The sequence below is a fragment of the Crocuta crocuta genome, unplaced genomic scaffold (assembly GCF_008692635.1).
Source record: "Crocuta crocuta isolate KB4526 unplaced genomic scaffold, BGI_CrCroc_1.0 scaffold351, whole genome shotgun sequence".
Classification (NCBI taxonomy): Eukaryota; Metazoa; Chordata; class Mammalia; order Carnivora; family Hyaenidae; genus Crocuta; species Crocuta crocuta.
Window position 1 is genome coordinate 1,214,351 of NW_027530853.1, and position 25,988 is coordinate 1,240,338.

At 45.2% G+C, this 25,988-nt stretch overlaps 1 protein-coding gene across 1 annotated transcript in view; it reads right to left on the reverse strand.

The window, feature by feature from the left end:
* Positions 1-25,988, reverse strand: part of CSMD2 (CUB and Sushi multiple domains 2) — a 543,202-nt gene that overhangs the window by 481,705 nt on the left and 35,509 nt on the right. The window contains 1 exon segment of the mRNA XM_077769466.1: positions 10,811-10,923. Coding sequence (XP_077625592.1) covers positions 10,811-10,923 — 113 coding nt within the window.

The window sequence follows — 25,988 nt, forward strand, 5'->3', positions numbered from 1 at the left end:
AAACAGGTCCCCCAAAGAAGAGGAGGAGGAAGAGAGGTGTCCTCTCAAACGCCAGGGCAGGGACCAGTGGTACAAGCTCTGAGGGGCTCACCTGACCCAGGCCCACAGGAGGGAGGTGGATGTGAATGTCCAGCTACAGTCTCTGCCAGAACAGGGGTTAAAGGCGGGCCCTCCCACCTCCCATCCAAACCAAAGAAACCACATTCCCGTCCCCACCCAGTGCTGTTCTCCATGCTTAGGGACCGTTATGGGAGGGGCTGGCAGTGGGCTGGCAATGGCCCTGAGAAAGCCATGTTTGGGTTTAATGGGCTTGCCCGCCTTGGGCACAGATAGGGCAGGAAGGGTCAAGGCGGGGGCATCCTGCTGCCTCCCACGAAAAGGGCGTTTATCAACTGAAGACCTGTGCTAATAGGTGTTAAATAGAGTTCAGTGCAGAAAATTGAGAAGTAATGAGACTCGGAGCCAAGAGAATAAATTAAGAGGTGATCACATGGCCAAGCGAGCCACCACCTGAATGCTGAGAAGGAAGAGCTTGGACCATCAGAGAGCCCTGGGTTGGGGAAGAGGTCAAAAGAATGAGCCCACTGCACAGGAGGCTGAGGCGTGGTCAAAAGCAATTAAGGAATTACCATATTTCATCGGCTCTAGGGCGCGCATTTTTCCATTTTTTAATATCTTTGAAATTGAAATATGTCTTATAATCAATAGGATGTCATACGTTAATTGGCGACCTGTTTTTCTTTCTCTGTGGTACATCACATCCAGCTCTATCTTCTAACAGAGGGCATCTCAGATTCAACGGACTATGGTCCCAGTACCTTGAGCAAATCTCTTTCCTTGTTGGGGTCTTTTACATTGGGCGAGATGACCACTTGTCAACTCCATCTCATTTAATCCTTATTTATTGCGCATCCACGACATGTTGGGCCCTGGGCTCGGCACAGCTGTCAACGGCGATCACAATTGTGCCCATGTCCATTTTTTGAGTCCATTAGGAACTCCCGACAGGCGTTGTTTGTTATTAGTGAGAATCACGTGGAGGAGGGATTATCACCATCTTCCTATGACGGGCAATCACGTTCCCCCACAGGTTACTAGCTGGCTGGGCTGGGAGCCGGTTCTCCCTCCCAGACCTGAGCTTGTGGCCTCGGCACCTCCCTGCGTGTCCCAGCCATCCGGAAGCACACATGGGCTGGAGAAGGTGAAGGAGGAACAGGAAAGGTAGAGCAATGCATGCGATGGGAGGAGACGGGCTCAGGGCTGAGAGTCCATGCCTGGGACTCAGGTATCATGGTGACTGAGGAAACAAAACATAGGTGGCATTCCTTGCTCTTGAAGACCCACAAGGCTTGACCAAAGGCTTTGTTGGGAAATAATGCTTTTCCCCCCAACAGAACACCCCAGGCCCTATTATACGAGCTTCCTTTTACTGAGTGCCAACTGTGCGCCAGACGTCATGCTAGGTGCTTTCCAGACCTTTTCACGAATGCTCACACTTCTCTTGAAAGAAGAATGGGTTATCCCATTTTCCATAGGAGGGAGCTGAGAGGCTTGGTGCATAGCCTGAGGTCACACAGTGGGGACAAGGCAATGCTCAAATCGATCTCCAGAGACCTGACCAGGCAGGAGAGCAATTTTCTCCGTGCAGTAGAGGAGTTGGTATTTATTGAATAGAGACTCTGTGCCAGGCATTTTGCATGCATTAAGTCTTTTAGTCCTCATTACAATCCCTTGAGGGGGGCATTATAGTTTCTTTTTGGGAAAAAATCCGCTCAGGCAGGTTGGGAGACTTGCCTAAGTTCTCATAGCTAGCCAGCGTTTGAACCCACCTCTTTCTGATCCCTGTCCCTTTGTCCTTCCTCCTTCCAAGAGTATTAGGTCCCAGAGCTCTTTAAAGGTGGGGGCTCCTGGGGTACCTGGGGGGCTTGGTCAGTTAAGCATACGACTTCAACTCAGGTCATGATCTCAGAGTCTATGGGTTCGAGCCCTGCACTGGGCTCTGTGCTGACAGCTTGGAGCCTGGAGCCTGCTTCGGATTCTACTTGCTCTCTGCCCTTCTCCCACTCGTGCTCTGTCTCTCTCTGTCTCAAAAATAAATAAACGCTCCAAAAAAATTTTTTTAAAGGTGAACGCTCTTTACGCACACATATTCCTCGAAGCCTACCTTGAGACCTGGCATAGAGCAGCTGTGCGGTAAATATTTGTTGAATGCATGATGAATGAATGAATGAATGAATGGGGACAGGGGACTAAAGTGGATGTCCATGCTACCTGCAGATAGCCCAGTCACCTGAAAATGCTCCTTCCCCTTCATCACCGTGTCTTCTAACACGCCGATGTGAGGAGGGTCAGGGCACTAGAGCTCAGTATGATATCATCATCAAATTATGTTAATACTCTTCCCCAAAGGGGCAAAATATCACTGTGCATGATGAACTGTTTGTGGGATTATTGAGGACGTGATATGAAATTCATCCTGATTCCCCACTTATTGAGAAGTGCTGCCCAATTTGTCTCAAATGTCACATCTCTATGTATTAATTTGCTACTCCACAGTACTGATTAAAAGAAATGTTCTCCAACTCCCAAGGCAGAGCCGTCGGAAATGGAGCAGGTTCACTCAGGAAGCACCATCCCTCCTGGGCAGAGGAAATGGACATTCGCTGCCTCTGCCCAAGAGGAGGCCTCACCGGGCCTGCTGTTCTGGCCCAGAGCAGGCTGAATGGTGCAAATTGCATATTCATATATATATATGTAGTCGAATAGCTTCCATTAGCCCAATTTTGAAATGTCTGCATAATGTCCCAGAATTGGGAAACCCTTTAGAATGAGGAAATTGTCTGAGAGGTGGAGATGGGGAGATGGGAATCAGAGGGCCTAATTACAGGAAGGAATAGTATCAGGAGGGGCCCATTTCTGGACCCCAATTTCTCTGTGTGCACAGTGTCATCATGGTCACCTTCAACCCTGCCCCACCTCCAAAAACCTTGAAAACACGCCCTGGCCCGAAGTTGGCTTCAAACCTGCCTCTCCTTGCCTAGGACCCTCAGGGAGCTCCGTCTTTGCTCTTCTGTCCCCTACAGATGTGTCCGTCTGACCTCCAGGGGTGACACTGCTGATCTTCCACTGGTAGCAAAAGCGCACGAAGGTGTTCTTTCAGAAGTGACACTGTACTGGGCACATCCTCCTCCTCCCCTGTTGGGAGTATGGGTGCCCTTTGGGAGTATGGGTGGATGGAGGCAGAGGGGGCAAACTGTGGTTGTGAAGGTGAGGCCCAGTTGAAAAATCAACAACTGCACACAGTAGGCATTCATAAATATTAGCTCAGTGAATGAAAGAATCTCTACCATCAACTTTATGGGTGATGTCAGCCCCTCCGGGATCATTCTTTCAGGTAGACTAGTGGCTTGTGGGTAGACTTCAGGGCATGTGAATTAGATGAAAGGAAATAGGGAAAGGTGGTGTGTATGTGTGTGCACACGTGTGCATGCGTGTGTGTGTGTGTGTGCAAAGAAAGTCACAGCTTTCAAGTCCATGACTCCAAACCCCAGTGTGTACAGGCTGCTGGACATGTTATGAGCATGTTTAGCTCTAGAGCCAACCCTCTCTGATGCAAAGAACAGAGGCCACAAAAAGGCTAAGCTCCTGCCTTGAGCTGGGCAGCTCTGGTCCTCCAGGTGGTAAGACCTGAGGCCTCATTCTTGTCCAGTGGACGCCCTCACAGGCAGTCCTGGTGCTCATGGTTAGGGACAACTCCGTCCCTTCCCCAGAGAGGTCACAGTCTGTTTGCAGACCACACACAGCATGAGGGTTTTAGGCAGACTCAGGAGCCAGGGGCCTGGGGCAGAGCTGGGGCTGTGACCGCTGGTGATGGCATTTTATCTTTTCTTCCAGCTCCTGAAATAGTCCCAGGCAAGTGAGGTTAGCATGAGGGTGACTTCATTAATCCACTGGTATTTATCGAGCAGGGATAATTTGCCAGGCCCTGTCCTGAACACGTCGTGTGAGTGTGCATTCTCTTCCTTAGTCTTCACAACTCTGTGAAGCATAGTATTCTCCTGGTTTTCCAGATGTGGAGTCAGAGAAATGAAATTACTTGGCCAAGTTCTCACAGCAAGTGAGTGGCAGAGATGGGATTTGATTCCAGGTACGTATGAATCCAGGATTTGAGGTCTTAATCATTGTATTATGCCACCTTTCCCCTTAACGGTTACCAGGGAATTTGCAAAAATAAGTGTTCTTCATCCTTCTAGATTCTGTGGAGATAATAAGTGAAGTAGAATAGGCCTGAGTTTTAAGGAAGCCTCCTATATTTTGATAGTGAGATCCCAAGATGATAGATTTAGCTAAGCAGAAATAAATAACTGTTTTCAGATCTCGATGATTAAATAGATTGGATCGACTAAGACTCCGCAGACTCGGGCTCTCCTTCACCAAAGTGTCAGACGGACTGCTAGAGATTAATGGTCCTAAAATGCAAAGGTGCAACCCAAGATCGGCATTTAAAACCTGCAGAGACCCTCATCTAATTGACATTTCTGATCAGCTTATAGTAACTCCTGTTTACCTGCTGATGAGTCTGGAATAGACAGAAATATTCCCACACAGTTTTTGAGAGTTGTGTGTGGAAAAAGGCGAGAAGTCTGGCAGCTAGACTGGGAGAAATAATGCTTGAAGACAACGCTGAAATACCAGGGAGAGAATCACTGGGGGCAAACTGAGAAGTGACGGGCTTCCACGTACTCAAAGAGTATGAAGGATGCACAGAGCATCGGTGGGGCAGAGACAGAAGCCATCAACAAAACCAAGACAAACACAACTGAATTCCAATGGGATTTGAGAGTGCAATGTAAAAATAAAACAAAAAGAATAAGACGAACGTTTCAATGAATATTTATATGATCGTGGCATGGAAGAGATCTTTCCAAGCATGACACCAAAGGTAGATCATAAAAGTAAAAATTTTTTAAATTTAAAACAGTGGCATCAACAACAGACACATGAAACGATGTTCAGCATCCCTCCTCATCAGGGAAATACAAATCAAAACCACACTGAGATACCACCTCACGCCAGTCAGAGTGGCTAAAATGAGCAAATCAGAGAACTCTAGATGCTGGCGAGGATGTGGAGAAACGGGCACCCTCCTACACTGTTGGTGGGAATGCAAACTGCTACAGCCCCTCTGGAAAACAGTGTGGAGGTTCCTCAGGAAACTAACAATAGAACTCCCCTATGACCCAGCAATAGCACTGCTAGGAATTTACCCAAGGGCTACAGAAATGCTGATGCATAGGAGCACATGTACCCCAATGTTCATAGCAGCACTCTCCACAATAGCTAAAACATGGAAAGAGCCTAAGTGTCCATCAACGGACGAATGGATCAAGAAGATGTGGTTTATCTATACCATGGAATGCTACATGGCAATGAGAAAGAATGAAATCTGGCCATGTGTAGCAACGTGGATGGACCTTGAGGGTGTTATGCTGAGCGAAATAAGTCAGGCAGAGAAGGACAAATATCATATGTTTGCACGTATAGGAGGATTAGGAGGAACTTGACGGACGAACAAGGGGGAGAAGAAGGGCGGAAATGGTGGGGGAAAGGGAGAGAAGCAAACCATGAGAGACTCTTGAATGCTGACAAAAACTGAGGACTGATGGATGTGGGGGGAGGGGGGGATGGGCATGGAGGAGGACACTTGTGGGGATGAGCACTGAGTGTTATGTGGAAACTAATTTGACAATAAACTATTAAAAAAAAAAAAACAGTGGCATCAAAATTAAAACTCCTGCACATCAAAAGGAAACCTGTAACGTTAATATCTTTAATATGCAAAAACCATTTACAAAAAAGATAAGAAAAAATACTAACACCTCAACAGAAAAATGGGCAGAGGTGGGGATAGGCAATTTACAAAATGCTCTATAAAAGGCCAGTAAGTGATGACAGGTGTTCAACCTTCCCTATCCTCAAAGAGATGTAAATTATAACAACAAATGAGATTTCCTTTTTCACCCATTTTAATCAATGAAACTGATTTAAAACTCACCAACATGCAGTGTAGGGGGCAGAGGGATAGACCCAAGTGTGCTGTTGGTGGAGGCATGTATCAGTATAACCTTTCTAAGCACACTGTGGAATTATGTATTAAAATGTAAAATCTACCCACTCTTTGACCCAGCAATTGCACTTCTAAGAATTTATTCTGAGACGATAATTAGATGAGGGTTTAAGTTGTATGTACAAGAATGTTCTTCACCTAAGTGTCCACAGAAGGCTACTGGTTAAATAATTGTGAGGTATGCAAACCACAATGGCTCCCTCACTAATATGCATTAAGAAGGACAAACAAAACAGAACTACTTTTATTAACATAGGAAAAACTCTGTCCTCATTAATCAGATTACAGAACTGAACATACAGCATAACTCACAATGCATATGGATCTACAACTATGTGCAGGTGCCCACGTGCATGTGCAGAGAGCTGCCTATATGTACACTTACTGGAATGTCAGAGGTGAGGCTGGACCGTCTGCAGTGGACAGGCAGCCATAGCTGGGCAGAGCAAGTTGGGGGTGGGCAGATCTGGAAGTCAGGAGGAGGGGGAAGTGAATGGGGTGAGGAGTCATGGGGACTCCGTGCCAAGAACAGGGTTACTAGAGCCAGCCAATGAATATACAGGACGCTCTGTTAAATTTGCATTTCAGATGAACAATGGATAAGTTTTTAGTATAAGTATATCCCATGGAATATTTGGGATATACTTATACTTTAAAATAGTCACGTTTTTGCATTTGAATAATTTAAAATTATTAAATTATATAAATTAACTGAGCATCCTGTAGTTTAACTGGCAACCCTAGCTTAGAGGCTCTGGACACATCCCTTGTTGCCTCCCCCAGGATGACCCTGACACCAGCCTGGACGGGCACTGAAGTTGAGGCAGGCTTCCTGTGTCCTCTCCTGCCTCTGACAGAGCTCCAGTTTACCTGCCCATGAAATGGAGTCACCAACCTCTGCCCTACTCCAGGAGTTTGGCAGGGAGTGCGGCGCAGAAGAGTATAGTCTTTAGTGCCAAAGACGCCACATAAAAACTTCTGGCCATCAAGTAGCCTTAAGCTGAACACAAAACTCTCAAGTCGCATGCAGCTCATACATCTGTAAGATAGAGATAGCGATGTCGGTCTGCAGGGCTGCCGTGGGGATTAAGTGAGATAATGTATGTAAAGTGCCTGGCATACCGTCAGCGCTTAATACAAGTTGATCCCCTTCCCTCTGGTCCATGGCCGCAGCCCACACCCTCATCCCCAGGGATTACAAATCAAGCATCCTCTGTCATCTCAGGGGCTAGACGATTCGCCTTTTTGATCTTTCCCTTGAAGCGGCAGCTGCTGTGGCTGACACTCTTCACCTGACTTCACCTATCTCCAAAGACCCCCACAGTGGTTCAATCCCTTATCTGCATGTTTCACTCTCCCGATGCGGAGGAGACAACCTCGCTTTGATAGCAGACTTTCAGGGACATCAGCCAAGGGGAGCTCCTGAGAGCAGGGCCCGATGTTTGATGTTTTTTTTTTAATGGATGCAGCAATATCCTGACTAGAGGATACAAGGGGGCCGTCCTGGCTGAGGGCAGCCCGGGCTGGTAGGGGAACATCCTCTTCTGGAGCCAGTCTGTCTGTCTGTCTTTCTATGACCGTCCGGCACAAATGACTAAGGCAGACTGTGCAATGGAGGGAGGGGCTGACCTCTCTCCCAGAGACCCAAATCTTCACAGTCGTTCTGACTACCAGATCTCCCTTCCCCCTCCAGTGAGGCCCAGATAGTTCCAAAAATTCTGCCCAAGGTCAGTGAGTCAGTTATAGGCCTAAGAAGCTAGTGTTTATCAGTAAATCCCCAAACGTGGGATTATCTGGTATCTTGTTGATAAGCCCAGTGACAGACAGGCCTGGGTCACCGTGGTGAATGCACGTAGCACATCGTTTATTCCCAGCAGTGGCTGCCCCTACTGGCTCCTCCCACACTCTCCACTTCTTGCCCCTCCACTTTAGGTGTTTTAGAAGTTGGTGCAATCCACACTTTTCCAAATGCACAAATGGCCCCATGGTCCAGCCCCTAGGCCAGATCAATGGGGTTCAGTAACAGCCCCAGCCTCGGCTCCTCTGTGCATGGCTCCCTTGTTAGCACACGCATCTGTGAGTTGCTCTGCCAGGCAGCACAAAGACAGTAGCCGCACAGACTGGAGTTGGCAGAAACGCCACACGGGTGACTGCATGGGGACTCACTCAGCCACAGCCACCTGTCTGCACTGGTCCAGGGCTTGCCTGAGCCTTGCCTACAAGGTTCTGTCTTCTTACCACCAAGTTCGCCGTCATGTGGCTGAGCTAGGGAGGCCCTTCCTCTGGCCCACTGGTCCTGCAGCAGAATGCTGAGCACCCTCTCGGCCTCCTCTGTACCAGGCAGGTGGAAGGAGGGACCCATCAGCCTCTACCCTTTCTCACTATTTTATGACCTCTTTTGAATCACAGACCCTTTATGGATCCAGTGGAAGCTGCAGTGATGGAAATGCTCTCTACCCGTGTTGTCCAGTATGGCGGCCACCACGTGGCTACTGAACACTTGACATGAAGCTAGTGCAAGTGAGAAAATGAACTGTAAGTTTCATTTAATTTTGAGTCATTTAAATGTAAATATTCCTCTGTGGTGAATGGTTACTACGTTGAATAGCGCAGCCCTAGACAAAGGGTCAACAAACGTTTTCTGTAAAGCGCCAGAGACTAAATATTTTATATTTTGTAGGCCATGTGGTCTCTGCAGCAGTAGCTTGACTCTGAAGTTTTGGTACCTGCCAGCAGTCATGGATAGTATAGTAACAAATGGGCTTAGCTGTATTCTAATTAAAGTTTATTTACAAAAACAAGCCATGGGCTGGATTCAGCCAGGGGGCCATAGTTTGTTGATAACTGTTCTAGACCTTTTCTAAAAAAAATACACATATCCATATACATTCAGAATTTTGGCCCTAATTTCCAGGGTAGACCCTTCCTGTCCAGGCTACATACAACTTCTGATTTAAAAGACCTCAGTGAATGTAGCCTCAGATCTGCTCTGCAAGGTGGAAAAGTCCTTGGCATTGTTCTGCAGAGGGGACAATGTGGTTAGGAATCAATAAGACACATATTTCCTAAAGCCTCATGAAAAGCCAGGCCTCAGATAAATATCTACGACTGCTGAGTGAAGACATGGTGAGGGCGCAGCCAGGTCCCCCTGGCTCAGCCCTTCCCAGCATCTCTGCAGGCATCAACTCTGGTGTCACTGACTCATTCCACCACCAACCCCAAACACAGCCAGTCTGCCCAAGGCCAGCATGTTGTAGAAGGAACCCATGGCCAGAAATACTGTAAAGAGTTTCTCAAGAGGCCTCTTCTGAAGAGGCTGTAACTCAGACTTGGAGAGAATTACTTTGGGCTTGAGGACAAAGATTCAAGGTAGAGATGTGACTAGAGTGACCAAGAGTACAGGCTTGCTATTGGAAGGAACTGATCGTTGTTTTTTTGTTTCTGTTTTATAAAGAAATTGGACTATCTCAAGAGACCTTTAGAGACACTTAAGTCTCTGTCAGGAGCCCTCCGCTAAAGGAGAGTGTGGTTATGTTAGGAGCCCTCAGTTAAAGTGATCTGGAATTATGTCAGAAGCCCTCAGTTAAAGGCATCCAGAATGTTCTATGGATTTTCCTTCTTTGGTTAAGACTAACTGAGGCCTTTCTCAGGGGTCCTCAAATGCTGAGGTCGAAGCATCAGACTCTGCCCCTCACACCCCTACCACCAGGGATGGGTTTTGTCAAGGAGGTAGGACTTGCCCTTTTTGCATGGTATATTTCTAGCCAAGATAAAGGTGGTATCTATTTCTATATTGCTATAGCTTCATTCAAGAAAGCATCACTTATTCTTTAAGTTCTTGGAGGTAAGGGAAAGAAAGCTTTTGAATAACTGGCATGCTTTGCTAGGGTGTTATGTCATTACTGTTATTAATTATCATTAACAGTCTTAAAATATACCTATTAATGATCTCAACACAAAATAGCAGTGCGGTCTTAGCCAAGAGCAGCATAATTACCTATTAATGAGATGTAAATTTCCTAGGGAAATGACAGAGATCTAGAAGTACCACCTTCTGAACTAATATAATAAAGTTAATAATAATAATAGTGTATAATCTGAAGATATTAGTGTTAATTTGAATGCCAACACCATATTTAAACAAGCTGAGAGAAGTGGAAATTATTTGCATAACTCAAACCAAGAAGCCCTAATCTGTGCTATTAAGGAAAAATTGATGGTTCTTTTCTGAATGATATAAAACTGACTCTTTGCAGTCACTATACGGAGCAGAATTTTTTTTTCTGCTACTTATTTTCTTTTTATTTCTTTTCCTTAGGCTTTCTATCTCTCTTATTTCCAAACCCAAGCAGAAATACCTTAAACAATTAAGCCCAATAGAAAACAGAATTTAAAAAAATAAAAAACACAACAAAATGCATTTAGGGGACAGAGAAATAGATGCTACCAGGCCCTCAGGATGAATTACTGCAGCTGAGCTCTGATTTCAATTTTCAGTTTCCTGGGAACGTGGCACAGACAATTTTGGTAACCAAGTTACTGGTAACAGCAGCCTTGTTAGGACAGGAGGAAGCTTTGAACCTGAAGCATCTCTCACCTGCAGGTGAGAGCAGCCCGGCCCCGCCCATAGCGATTCTGACCTCCCTCATCAGGCCCCCATGGTGGGGGCCACGAGGCACCTACCTTCATAGCTGGCGTGGAAGCCCTGAGCGCTGACCGCGTAGTCACTGATGAGGCGCAGAGAGAGGGTGGTAGCGGCGCTGACGATGGTGGCTGGCAGCTGAAAGCCTGTGAGCCTGAAAGACAAAGAGGTGTGATTTAGGGAGAATGACCCCCTTGGGAAAGGAGCATCAGTTATGCATTTATTGAGTGCTTGCTGGATGCACAATACGGATTTAGGCACAGGGAGGGATATAAAAGAAACCTAACACTGGACATAAGCAAGGAGTCCAAAGACAAAGAGGTGATGGAGGAGAGGTGACAGCAACCAGCAGTCTCCTGTCACAGACCCATGGGAAGCCACTTTCCCGAAGCCACAGGCCATCCTGCAACCTGGAGGACCTGCCTGTCTCAGTTAGGTCTCTTACTCCTTTCTTCTTTTTTTATTTTTTATTTTAAATGTTTTATTTATTTATGAAAGAGAGAGAGAGAGAGAGCATGAGTAGGGGAGGGTCAGAGAGAGAGGGAGACACAGAATCCGAAACAGGCTCCAGGCTCTGAGCTAGCTGTCAGCACAGAGCCCGACACGGGGCTCGAACCCACAAACCATGAGATCATGACCTGAGCCAAAGTTGGACACTTAACCGACTGAGCCACCCAGGCGCCCCTCTTACTCCTTTCTTCTCTTTGTGTGTCTTCTCCTGTCCTTTCCCTTTCTGGCCAAGATCCTTTGTGGCTCTGGGTAGACTTCACAAAGTTATAAGTAGTAATTGCCAACAGACATTTATTTGCATACTGAAGAAAATATACCCAACTGTAAGTAGCAGTAGGTAGATACTTCTCATCACAGACCTTATTCTTTAAAAGGAATAAGTCTCATTTTAGCCACTCTGACTGGTGTGAGGTGGTATCTCAGTGTGGTTTTGATTTGTATTTCCCTGATGAGGAGGGATGCTGAACATCGTTTCATGTGTCTGTTGGCCATCTGGATGTCCTCTTTGGAGAAGTGTCTGTTCATATCTTCTGCCCATTTCTTNTGATAAGTGCTTATTATTTTTAGAAGATGAAAGCAAAAAAAAATTCAAAAACTCAGTGCAGTCTAGAAATAACCATTCTTGACAGTTGATGTACAAAGAGATAGAGGAATCAATAGATGGGATCATCATCAATGAAATAATTTCATATAAATGGGATCGTACTGTACATGCTTTTAAAATTAAAATGCTTAAAATTTATTTTCTACGAGTTGAGTGAAGAAAAAGAAACAGAGGTGAAATGGAAGGAATTGTTGAACCCAAGATAATATGTTTTCAGCACTAGAGAATCATTTGTAAAAGATTCTTCTAATGTTAAAAAAATAAAATAAGGAAGCTTTCAGTGGACACATGGGAACATATTTTAGGAGAGGAGGTCTCCGCAGCTGGGTCCTCCATAGGTGACCTGAGTACACGCACAGGAGGTAGTGAAATTGCTCATCCCCTCTCTGCCTCTGTCCTTTGTCTCCTACTCGAAGCTCACCCTTCCTCCCCGCACCCCTGACAGGGCTCTGGGAAGGAATTCAAGGTGTACCTTTATCTTGATTTTCAAATAGTTTGGGATACCTATGGTGCTCCTGGATCCTGCTCTATGCCTCCCATTGTCATATAATATCTGGATGCCCAGATGTCCCTTAGAATCATGAGCATTGGGTTCAGACAAGTTGAATCAGGTATATGTTAATGCCCATCATGTAAAGCCTTTTGCTAAATGAGGCCCTTGTCCTTCCCACCATCCTAATCTTATAGGATTCAATTCAAAATAAACTCAAGGAACAGAGAAGGAAAGTGATCAAGCTATGAGGACCAAATAAGTTTCAAGATCATGTTCTCTTCCAGTATAAGAGCATCTAGCAAAAGATGCCTACATCACCCCACGTTCTCTCCTCTCCCTGTCCCTGATTTTCTGTCTTCTATCCCTCACTTTCCAACATGGGTCAGAAATTTATATGTAGGGGTGCTTGGGTGACTCAGTCAGTTCAGCATCCAACTTCAGCTCAGGTCATGATCTTGTGTAATCCATGAGTTCAAGCCCTGCATTGGGCTTTGTGCTGACAGCTCGGAGCCTGGAGACGGCTTCTAATTCTGTATCTCCCTCTCTCTCTGCCCCTATCCCACTCAAACTCTATCTCTCTTTCTCTTTCAGAATAATAAATAAATTAAAAAAAAAGAAATTTGTATGTAAAATAGTGACACCATACATATTAGAAAAAAAAACCTGTTTTGTTTTGTTTTGTTTTGTTTTTTAATCATCTTATGCTGGGGAAGGTCTTTCTAAGAGTGACATGTTTAGAGGATTCATTTGGGTCCTACCTTCTACCAGCATTCTTCTAGGGAGCTACCACTACACAGGTACCCTACGCGCTCACCAGCCACAGAGCCAGGCAAATGACCAATCACAGCATCCCCCTCATCTTCATGGACTGGTTCAAGGCATGGAGAAGAAGGAGGGCACAAAACCCAAGCAGGGTCATTCTGAGTCCTTCTGTGGGGTGTGATATACAGATTGCAAGTCTTTTCGTTTTGGATTGCAAGTCATTAGAATGTAAACTTGGAATTTCCAGCAGTCTTTTTAACGTTACGCAAAGCCTAGCCGCTTTACAAAATCACATCCCACACAGATACAGACAAAGCTGAAAGTAAGAGAAGAGAGACAGAACCCCAATGGTACATTGTTAAGATCCTTGATCCACAGTGCCTAGTTACATGAGCCAACATTCATCCTCTATTTGTTTGTTTCCTTCCTTTTTATCCATCCATCCATCCTTCCTGTTTTCTCCCCCTCAAACTAGTTTCTTTTGGGTTCTATCTCTTGCAATCGATTGCTGATGGATACAGCATGACACTCCAGAAGCATTAAAGATAAATAATGATTGATTTAATTATGTGAAAATTCAAAACATGTAGCAAAGCAAACTAAACTAAATAAAGAAAATAAAATAAAGGAAAAATACAAATGGAAACGATATGTATCATATTATGGGACAAAAAGAGGGTTAGAATTCATAATCTATACATAACACAAATCGCAAATCACAAATCAACCTGAGAAAGATAAACAAGTAAAAATTAGGAAAAGGGTGAAGGGTTAAATAAACAAAAACAGAAAAATTATCCACATATTTATTATTAAAAATATGGAAACTAGGGGCACCTGGGTGGCTCAGTTGGTTGAGCATTTGGCTCTTGATTTCAGCGCAGGTTGTGATCTCATGATTGTGAGACAACCCCTCATAGGGCTCTGCGCTGGGCTTGGAGCCTGCTTAAAATGATCTCTCACCCTCTCCCTCTGCCCCTCCTCTCTCTCTCTCTTTCTCTCTCTCTTTCTCACAAAACAAATGAAAAAAATATGGAAACTAAATCCATAAGACTCATTTTTCACCTTTCAGATTGACGAATATCCAGAATTGGCAAAGGTTACAGAAAACAGATCCTGTAGCTATCAAAAGGATGATCCGGAAATACTACAAATCATACACGCACATTTGACAAATTCGATGAAATGGACCAGTTCCTTGAAAAGCGCCAACTACTGTAAGTTTCCCAATATGAAATAGATCATTTGAAAAGCCTTATCACTATTAAGGAAATTGAACTAGTAATTTTAAAAAATCCCCAAAAAAGATATACACCAGCCCATTTGGTTTCACTAGAGAATTCTACAAAGCCTATAAAGAAGAATTAACACCAATTCTACACAATCTCTTCCAAAAAACAGAGAAAAGAAGGAACACTTCCAAACTCATTTTATAAGATGAGTATTACCCTGATACCAAAACCAAGAGAGTACAAATCAAGAAACTAAAGACCAATATTCCACATGAATATAATCACAAAAATCCTTAAAAATTATTAGGAAACAGAATTCAGCAATATATAAAAATAATTATATACCACAACTAAGTGGACTTTATTCTAAGGATGCAAGGCTAGTTTAATATTTGAAAATCAGGGGCACCTAGTGTCTCAGTAGATTAAGCATCCCACTCTTGATTTCCGCTCAGGTCATGATCCCAGGGTTGTGAGATCAAGCCCCATGTAGGGCTCTGCACTGACAGTGAGGAGACAGCTTAAGGATTCTCTCCCTCTCTCTCTGCCTTTCCCCTGCTCACATGGGTGTGCTCTCTCTCTCTCTCTCTCTCTGTGTCTCTCTCTCTTTTCCTCTCTCTCTCAAAATAAATAAGTAAACATGTAAAAATATATTTGAAAATCAGTCATTGTAATTCACCATATTAACAGGCCAAAAATAGAAAAATCACATGACCATATAAACCAATGTAGAAAAACCACTTGACAAAATTCAACACTCTTTCATGATGGAAAGAGCAAACTTCCAGAAAACTAAGGATAGAGGGAAATTTCCTGAATATGATAAAGAACATCTACAAAAATCCTACAGCTAATCTCACACCTAATGGCCAAAGACTGAATGCTTTTCCCCGAGGACTGACAATGAGTCAAAGATCTAACGAGCCAGTTGAAAAAGCAGCAAAAGACACAAAGAAACATCTAACTAAAGAAGATATAAGAATGAGAAATAAGGGGCACCTAGGCGGCTCAGTCGGTTAAGTGTCCCACTCTTGATTTCAGCTCAGGTCATGATCTTGTGGTTTGTGGGTTTGAACCCCGTGTGGGGCTCTGCACTGACAGTGCAGAGTCTACTTGGGATTCTCTGTCTCCTTCTCTATCTCTGCCCTTCCCTTATTCATGGTCTCTCTCTCTTTCATAGAAACAAAGAAACAAACATTTAAAAAATAATGGCAAACAAGTGTATGAGAAATGTTCAATGTCACTAGCTATTAGGGAATTGCAAAGTGAGACCACAGTGAAATACTACTACATACCATTAGCACAGATAAAATAAGAATCGTGACAACACCCAATGCGGACAATGATGCAAAGCAACTGGATCTCCCAGACATTACTGGTAGGATGTAAAATGGCACAGACACTATGGAAACAAGCCATTTCTTAAAAAAAAAAAATTCTACACATAACACTAGTTGTACAATTTAGGAATCACACGCCTGGGCATTTATCCCAGAGAAGTGAAAATGAGTGTCCTCACAAAAAGCTACACACAGCATTTCCTTTTTCAAAATAATCAAAAACTGGAAATTACCAGAATGTGCTGCGGTAGGTAAGTGACCAACACCAGTCGTTGTACTGCAGTTCCTCTATACCACAGAATACTACTCAGCAAGAAAAAGGAATGGACTATTGATGCCTGTGACAACTCGGATGGATCTCAAGGGTTTCACACCAAGTGGGAAAAAAACGTTCATCTCAGAAGATGACAGACCAGATGATTTCATTTATATCAAGTTCTTGGAATGACATTAAGGAGATGGCGAGCACATCTGTGGTGGCCAAGGGTCAGGGATGGGGAGAGGAAGGCAGGTGGGGTGACTATAACCGAGCAGCACGAGGGAGACTTTGCAGAGATGGAGTGGGTCTACACCCTGATTGCAGAGGTGGTGACGTGAATGCGTACAGGTGCTAAAATGACAAAGTTGTATATACACACACTGTACCAATGTCAGCCTCCTGGTTTTGACATTTTACCCTAGTTATGTAAGATGTGCCCACTGGGGGAGCCTGGGAGGGGTACACGGAACCTCTGTACTACCCTTTCAACTTCCTGTCAACCTATAATGAATTCAAAATTTAAAGATTTTAGGGGCGCCTGGGTGGCTTAGTCAGTTAAGCGTCCGACTTTCGCTCAGGTCGTGATCTCGCGGTTCGTGGGTTTGAGCCCCGCGTCGGGCTCTGTGCTGACTGCCAGCTCGGAGCCTGGAGCCTGTTTCGGAGTCTGTGATTCCCTCTCTCTCTGACCCTCCCCGGCTCACGCTGTCTCTCTCTCTCTCTCCTAGAAATAAAATAAAACATTTAAAAAAATTTTAAAAAAAACAAAATTTAAAGCTTTTAAAAATTAGATTTATGGCTCACACCATGGTTCTATTGGACAGCACCTGAGTCCTCTATGAGTTCTGACCTAAACTCAGTCCACCTAGATTGAGCCTTGAGCTCCTACTTGCTCTTTGCCAGATCCCTCTCTTCCACTGCCTCCTGTGTATTCTTTCTCCTACATTGTACCCCATCCTCCCTCCACTACACACACACCGTCAGCCCTGGCTGGGTCATTGCTGGAAAAGGACTGACCACTAGAACCATACTCTAGCCCCAAAGCCACTGCTCACCTCTCTCCGGCTTCCTTCCAGCATGCCCGTGCGCCAGATACCCTTCCCCCACACCCAGATATTCATGTCTGTTGATGACCCACTGCTGCCTCCAGGGGACCCTGGCATTAAAATACCACACTGTCCCCAGTGAGGCCAGACCTCTCTCTGGGTTTGATCTCCAGGCTCCATCTCAACAAGCCCTAGGTGTCTCCACCTCCAAATGGGCCCAATTCATAGCAGCTGCAACTTGCCCCTCACACACAGAATTACGCCCTTGGGTGCCCTTCCCAGACAGCCTAGGGACACTCTTCCTTCAACAACTTACAGCTGCATGTAGGATTCTTACACCTCACCAAGGCCTCTCCCATGAAGGGATCTCTGGGAATGGTGTCCATCCCACCAGGTGGACCTTGTTGATTTCATTCCCCTAGTTAGTTTCATAGTATTTCTGAGCTGCCATTAAAGATTCCTAGACCCTAGTGTCTTGGTACTATATTGACACAATGTATGCACGGCTAAGGTACACTGTCAGTAAACAATTACACTTTTATTGCTTGCAATATATGGAATTGCGGCTTAGAAGGCATCTTCTCTAATCAGGTATTAACCATTCTGCTAGTTCTGTCCCAGCCTTGGTAGATAAATTCTAACATGGAGGATTCCTCAAAAATGCTAATGCTGGAGGGGGGTGTGCAAAAGCCTGAATCTCCTGTCTGGATAGTTGAATCATTGCTCCCCTCCCCCACTGCCCGGTCTTCCCTCATCCACTCTTTATTGTTGCATACATCTGAGACAAGGTGATGGCCTCACAGTCATGAAGAGTTACCATGCTATATGCCGGAATAAGCAGGTAGAACTTTCAGACTTTCCCACCTTTTATCTGATGAGTCTAAAGACTATATTGAAAGGTGTGAGGCATCCTTCAAGAATGGAATCCAGGGGCGCCTGAGTGGCTCAGTTGGTTAAGTACTGACTCTTGATTCCGACTCCAGTCATGATCTCATGGTTTGTGAGTTCAAGCCCCGCATCAGGCTCTGTGCTGATGGTGTGGAGCCCACTTGGGATTCTCTTTCTCCTCTCTCTCTGCCCCTTCCCCACTCGCATTCTCTCTCTCTTTCTCAAAATAAACAAACTTAAAAAAAAAGAGGATTGGAATCCAGACTTATCAGAGAAATGGGGTCAAGTGATGGCAAGAACAGCAAGTGCCCCTGCTGCTTTGGGCTCTCTCTCCACTGACTCTAAGTGTACAGAGAAGAGCTTTTGCAACCAAGTGCATGGCCACTGATGTAAGCTAATACTCACCTTCCACTTTATCAACCCCGTCTTTCCCGTTTCCTCAAGAGCCTTCTCTTTGCTTCTGCCCTCATGTCCAGAGTGACCCCAGGTCTTAGAAACCGGTGATGTCCAAGATCCCACAGTTTCCACTCTTTCACTTTCCCAACGCAGAATCCACCAACGGCTCCCCATGGTTCTCAAGATTAAGACCAGGACTTCCACAAAGCCTGTAAGACTCAGCCCCTGCCAGATGGTCTGCCCTATATCTCACCTGGCTCCTGATCCTCCAGTCCTCTTTGGTCAAGGGCAAGGCTGGTGGTCAGCCCAGACTGCAGGCAATAAGGGATGCAGTTGCCCTGGAGAATTTGAAAATGATAATAAAACAGACTTGACACATATCCCCACATACGTCCACACTCCAAACACTGGCAGCGATGACATGTTCTTCCCTGCCTTTCTCCCGGACGCTCTTCCTTGCTGGGCAACCCGCTCCTCCTCAGGGTCTTTGCACACACCGTTTCCTTTCCAGAGCACTTTCTCACATCTCTTCCGCCTACTCATTTAAAATGTCTCATTGTTCAAATCCCAGCACAAATGTCTCAACAGTTCAGTGTTTCCAAGAGATGCATCTTTGACCTCCAGACCAGTCGATCTATTTGCATTCTTACTGGTCCCTGTGGAAATCACCCGGGCTCTTCAGCACATATCCCTGGTTTTGCTTTCTTCCCAGACACATGGTGGAATGTCATCTCCCCATCGCTGCTGAGGGTGTGCCTGGCTGAGGCACTTGGCTTTGCCAAGGATATGCGGGTAGCAGCGAAGTGTGCTCTTTCTGGGAGGGAGCTTTGAGGAGCCTGTGCACCTCTTGCCCAATCCCCACCCATTCCCCCTGCCCTGCAGGGATCCTGGGTCCCTGTCGGCCAGGGTTTCTGGGTGACTCCACCCAGCAGAAAGCTCCTGCAAGCTGTTTGTGAATATGTAGTATGAGCAAGAAATAAACTTTTGGTGAATTAAACCATTGAGATTTGAGGGTTGTTTGTTGCCACAGTGTTTTAACATGTAGATTTTATTATTATTCAGGTGTGGTGAGGCCAGTAGATCAGGAGACAATTGCAAATGACAAGGTAGTTGGTTTGCTCTGGGTTCCCAACAGAAAGGGGGCACAGGCAGCCTTCATGAGGATAGGGGCAGACCCCTGCTTAAACACTGCTGTGACTGGCGCTCCAGGCCTCAAGTGAAAGAGGAGACCTGGGGGCTCCTAGGGCATAATAACTGGGGATGATACAGATGGGTTGCCCCCTTGCGTGATGCGGCTCAAGGCTTTGTCTCTGAATTACTTGGCCTGCCTTTCTGTCTGCCTCATCTCATGTCTCTCTCCCCTCCAACCACACTGGCCTGTACACTTTTCTTGAATGTGCTGTGTTTCTGCCTACCCCAGGGCCTTCGCATCTGCTGCCTCTACGGCTGCACATACTGCTCCCCACTCCTTAGCCACTCAGGCTGCTGCCACCTCACCTACCCATCTCTCACTAGCTTCCCAGGTCTCAGTGTGAATGTTACCTCCTCGGGGATCCATGATACATGTTCTCAGAGGGACAGATTACTTCTTCCTTTACAATGTTCAGTCCAACTGTAATGACTTGATTTTCTTATTCAATTACTTGGGATCTATCTGTTTTTCTTTCTGAATGATAAGTCTCTTGAAGTCGAGGACTAAGTTTACCTTTTTCTCTGCATCACTAATGTTGTAAACTGAGTATGTCTCCTACCCCAAATTCATATGCTGAACCTCAACTCCTCTCATATGTGATAATTAGGAGGTGGGGCCTTTGGAAAGTAATTAGGATTAAATGAGGTTGTGAGGGTGGGGCCCTCTTGCATGGGATACTAGGAGAAGTTGGCAGTCCATCGTCAGGACCGTGGATATGCCCTGACCACATGCTCACCACGCCGGCACCCTCATCTTGCACTGTTAGTCTCCAGAACTATGAGAAGTAAATCTCTGTTGTTTACAGGACACCCAGTCTATGGAACTTCTGTTATAGCAGCCAAGCTGAAGAAGGCAAACATTGAATGAATGAATGAATATTTAGTCATTGGAGAGTAGACAGAAAAGGCCTAACTATTGTCATTTGAAGACCAGCTTACAAGGTTGGCCCTTGACTGGTATTGAACGTGGATTTCAGGAGGGCCCCCACCATTCCCAGAACTGGTAAGAGTGGCCTAAACTGTTTTTTGTACAAACATTATGGTTCACCCTAACCTGGGAGCTTACTTTGGTTCACGCCAGGCAGACAGCACCCATGTAATCTACTCCCAATAAAATGTCTGGGCTGAATGCCTCCACTGAGCTTCCCCGGCGGCAGCATTTCACACATGTTGTCACAGTCCCTTGTTGGGGTGATGAAGCATGTTCCATGTGACTCCACTGGGAAAAGACTTCTGGAACCCTGTGTCCAGTTTCCCCCAGACTTCATCCCGTGCATGGCTTTCCATGGCCATTCTGCTCTGTGTCCTTCACTGTGACAGATCAAAGCCATGAATGCAGCTGTAGGCTGAATCCCGTGAGTCCTCCTAGCAAATCACGGAAGCTGAGGGTAGTCATGGGGACCCCAGCACGAAGGGTGACAAATTAATACACCAGATTCTTCTGAAAAGTACAAATATGAGATTATTCTTCAGAGGATATTCTGGGGTGTTTGTCAGTGAAGCAGAATTGGACAATGCTAGGGGTGTGTGGGGGGCTCAGTGGGTTAAGCGTCCAACTTTGGCTCCAGTCATAATCTCACAATTTGTGAGTTCGAGTCCCACATCCAGCTCTGTGCTGACAGCTCAAAGCCTGGAGCCTGCTTCTGATTCTGCATCTCCTTCTCTCTCTGCCCCTCCTCCACTTGCACTCTGTCTCTGTCTCTCTCTCAAAAGCAAATAAACACTAAAAAATTTTTTTAAAGAATTGGACAAAGCTGGGTAAACAGAGTTAAGCAAGGAGTTTTCAGAAAATAAACAAAAATAAAGTGCTCCTCGAAGCTCTGAGTAAGTAAACAGCAAACTTCCAAGGCAGGAATAGATGATGCCAACAGCTCCAACCCGTTTGATGAGAGACCCTTTTATTCTCAGAACAGCACATGGGCTGGGGTTCCGTGGGACACCCTCTAGGAAATTATATGCCCAGAGAAGGCAGATCACGAGGTCTGTGCTGTTGCTACAATGGCCAGGAGGCTGCTGATTTTCCTCATTTCAGAAGCCCTGAAACCACAAGGCTGGAGTGTCCCTGTGTCACCCCAAGATCTGGGGATCCTTGCAATAAATCCCTATTTCTGAGGGTGATCCACGCGTGTCTCTTCCATGAAACCTTAAAGAGCCCAACTAATAGAGAATTATCCAGAAATAAACAGTAATATAGCAAATTGGGGCTTTATTAGATGGCTCTCATTTAAGGCTCTTAGCACATCAAACAGTGATATAAAAAAAAGACATGTCAATTGACCTTGGGAATAAAAGAGTAAATGCAAGCAACATTTGTCACACTGACAGGCTTGGCAAATAGTGTTTTGATTTGCCAGCAGCCCTATTCCAGACAGCAGCTACTAGCTAGATACATAAACCATAAAGCTAAAAACAGAACTATCATTACAGGCACTGTCTAGTAATTTGCAGGTAATTGATGGACATTAGTCATAATCACACACAATACACAGACATACACATACACCCTTACAGACACACGTTCTCTCCAGTAATTCCCATTTGCATTGCATCAAGAGCTTCTAAAACTGGAAAACTTACAAAAAAAAAAAAAAAAAACAGGCTTTCCATGCTTTTAAGTGTCTATGTCCTAAATCCCCTTTTTTTTCCTTGGAGCATTCCGTGGGCTGGGGTGCTGTGGAACACTCTCTGGGAAATGAAATGCCCAGAGAAGGCAGGTCACAGAGCTCATGCTGTTGCTGCACTGGTCATGAAACCACTTGTGCTCCTGGTCTCAGAGACCCTAAAATCCACAGGAACCAAAAATCTCTAGAGATGGTTCTCGTGCTGCCCCAAGATCTGGGAGTCCTTGTCATAAACCCCCACCGCTGAGGATGACCTGGCGTTAGCCAGGTATCTGCAGAAAAACCCCAGCTTAAGTCCAAACAATCTTCTCTAAAATGTTTCAGTCTATCAGAAAACACCCACTGGCTTTACAAACCACTGTCATCAGCTGCACACGTGCACACATTTCGGGACGACCAGGAAACCTGTCTGTCCTACGTACGGGTGGGTGGCAGCAGTGCTAGCTGTCCAGATCTCCGCATACACTGTCTAGGGTGCATGCTGGCTTTACAGGCAAAGTCTGGAGTCCTAGCAGGCCCACCTGCTGACAGCTAAAAATAAGGAAGCAGCACTGTATGCTCAGAATGCAAATGCTAAGCACACTCACTCTGTCAACACCCAGGAGTATTTTCCATAGAACTGCAGCTTCTGATTCCACAGGAAGGAGTCCTGGATATATTCTCTTCATGCTGTATCCCAGCGGTTCCCAAAACACATCCCACCGAATACTATCCAGTGTTACGTTAGTACATTTGCCTGAGAAAACATGCAAATAATTTTGGGAAATGCTGCCTGCAAAGAAGCACCATGGTTCTCAAGCCATGTGCCATGGTGCCCTAGGGCGGTGCAGGGAATTTATAAGAGCAATGTAGGATATTTTAAATTTTCTTTCTTTTTTTTTTAATATTTTTATTTATTTCTAGGAGAGAGAGAGAGACAGCATGAGCAGGGGAGGGTCAGAGAGAGAGGGAGATACAGACTCTGAAATAGGCTCCAGGCTCTGAGCTGGCAGTCAGCACAGAGCCCGACGCGGGGCTCGAACCCACGAACCGCCAGATCATGACCTAAGCGAAAGTCGGACGCTTAACTGACTAAGCCACCCAGGCGCCCCTAAATTTTCTTTTTTTAAAGTTTATGTATTTTGAGAGAGGGAGAGAGGGCATGCATGCGGAGGAGGGGCAGAGAGAAGGAGAGACAGAAACCCAAGCAGATTCTGCACCATCAGCACACAGCCCAATGTGGGGTTTGAACTCACAGGCTAGGAGATCATTACCTGAGCCTAGATCAAGAGTCGGACCCTTAACCTACTATGCCACCCAGGCAACCCTATTTTAAGTTTCCAAAGGAATCGATGACACTCAATATGTGTTGGACACAGAAAGTATTAGCTCAAAGCAGTACATAGTTTCTACACAAAGCTACGTTCCATGAGATGACATTGTATCTTTGCAAAGCTGGGTGTTTGGTGGATGGTGTGATATGAAGTAGGCGCTGGGTGATACAAAGAAGGCACTGTGTGAAATTCAGTGTGGAACAAGATATAAGGGTGATGGTGTCTAATCTGATTCCAAAGTTTGAGAAGCCCAACATGTACACACATTCCATTAGGAAGTAATTGTGGTTACTTAAGGATGAAATAAAAATATGATTTTTTTTCTTTCAATTTTATACTTATTATTTTTTCAAACAGCTATAAAATTGTTAGGATGTACTTATTTAGCCATTTGGACCTAACTACTTACTAAGTAGAGCTGATAGGTATTTCTTTTACCCATGGAGCACCCATTTTACCCATGGAAAAATAACTGGAGGACTTAATGGCACTCCAGACTATTAAATGCTGAGAATCTGCAGGAGTGTATTAAATACTCTGAGAAGTCCTGCAGCAAGAAAAATAGACAAACACAGCCAGCACGTCCCATTCTTCTTCATCCAGCCCATCCCTGAGCAGCCTTCTTTATGATTTCAGCTTGAAAACTCTAGGGGCGCCTGGGTGGCTCAGTCAGTTGAGCGTCTGACCGGCTTAGGTCATGATCTCGTAGTTTGTGAGTTCAAGCTCCATGTCAGGCTCTGTGCTGACATCTTCAGATTCTGTGTCTCCCCTTCTCTCTGCCCCTCCATGCTGTGCTCTATCTCCTGATAATAAATAAATGTTAAAAATTAAAAAAAAAAATAAAAATAAAAGTCTAGGTGGCTATTACCCAGGATTTGCTCTATGATATGACAGGTTCCAAAAAAAGATCAGAGACTGACTTATTCCTATTTTTTTAATTTTATTTTTTATTCTTTATTTTGAGAGAGAGAGCGAGCGAGCGCAGGGGAGAGGGGAAGAGGCAGAGGGAGAAAGAGAATCCTAAGCAGGCTCCATGCTCAACATGGAGCCTGACACAGGGCTTGATCCCATGACACTGGAATCATGACCTGAGCCAAAGTCAAGAGTTGGATGCTCAACTGGCTGAGCCACCCAGGCACTCCTGTTCCCATTATTAACATTTAAAAATTATTTCTCATCAATAATTCATTCAACAAATATTAATTGTGTGCCCTATTAAATGTCATGTACTATGTGTGGTTCTGAGGATAGAAATGCCTAAGACACAAACCTGGCCCTCAAGAAGTTCACCCTCAAAAGTAGAAATTACCATTAATTTACCTAGGAATTCAACCACATCTCATCACCTTCATCATTACCATCCTGGTTCACCCCACCTCCATCTCTCACCTTGGTTATTGCAATAACCTCCCAATTGGTCTCCCCACTTCTCTCCTGCCCCCTCCAGGCTATTCTCAACATAGCAGCTGATGTGATCATTTTAAGTTAGATTATGTCACATCTCTGCTTACGACTCTTTTTTTTATATAAAATATTTTTTTTTATTTATTTCTAGGAGAGAGAGAGAGAGAGACAGCGTGAGCAGGGGAGGGTCAGAGAGAGAGGGAGTCACAGACTGAAACAGGCTCCAGGCTCTGAGCTGGCAGTCAGCACAGAGCCCGACGTGAGGCTGGAACCCACGAACCTCGAGATCATGACCTAAGCGAAAGTCGGACGCTTAACCGACTAAGCCACCCAGGCGCCCCTGCTTATGACTCTTCTAAAGGTGTCCCTCTTGATCTGGGATAAAGGCCAAGGCTTCGTAATGACCCAAAGGCCCTGGGAAAACCTCTGTCAATACCACCCACTGACTAGTTCTCCCCTGCTTGCTCACTCCAGCCATAATGGCCCTGAACAAAACTGGCAAGTTTCTGTCTCAGGGTCTTTGTACCTGCTGTTCCCTCAACTTTCCCCAGCTATCCCATTTTGTCCCCCGCACGTGCATGGCTGGTTCCTTCATCTTCTTCAGGCTTTTTCTCACCCAACCCCTTTCCACTGAAGCCTTTGATGATGACTCTATTTAAAATCGCAGCCCTCCCCCCACTTCCTGGCCCCTGATCTCTCACTTCTACATTTCTTATCACCATCTGACACACTATATATTTGATTAATCCTTATTTATTAAGTCTACCTTCCCCAACTAGCCTGTGACTTCCATGAGGATAGGGATTTTGATCCATCTGGTTCCCTGGTCTATGCCCAGCATTAGAGATCAGTGCCAGGCACACAGTAGGAGTTAATAACTAATTGTACTACTGCTGGAGACACAATGACAATGCAACACAGTCAAGTTCGGTGACAGCAATGTGCCCAGGGAATTTGACATCATCAGCTTGAGCTGATCTAAAAGGATAAATTGTTAGCCAATCATCCAAAGGGCCTGGAGGGCAGCAGGAGAACAGGGAGGTCATTTCAAGCAAAGGGGAAGGCATGAGCAGAGGAAAGACAAAATCCAACTGCACATGTAATTTATGAAATTGTTCTCCAACCAATGACAGGAGAACAAATGGATACAACCAGCTGTTCAT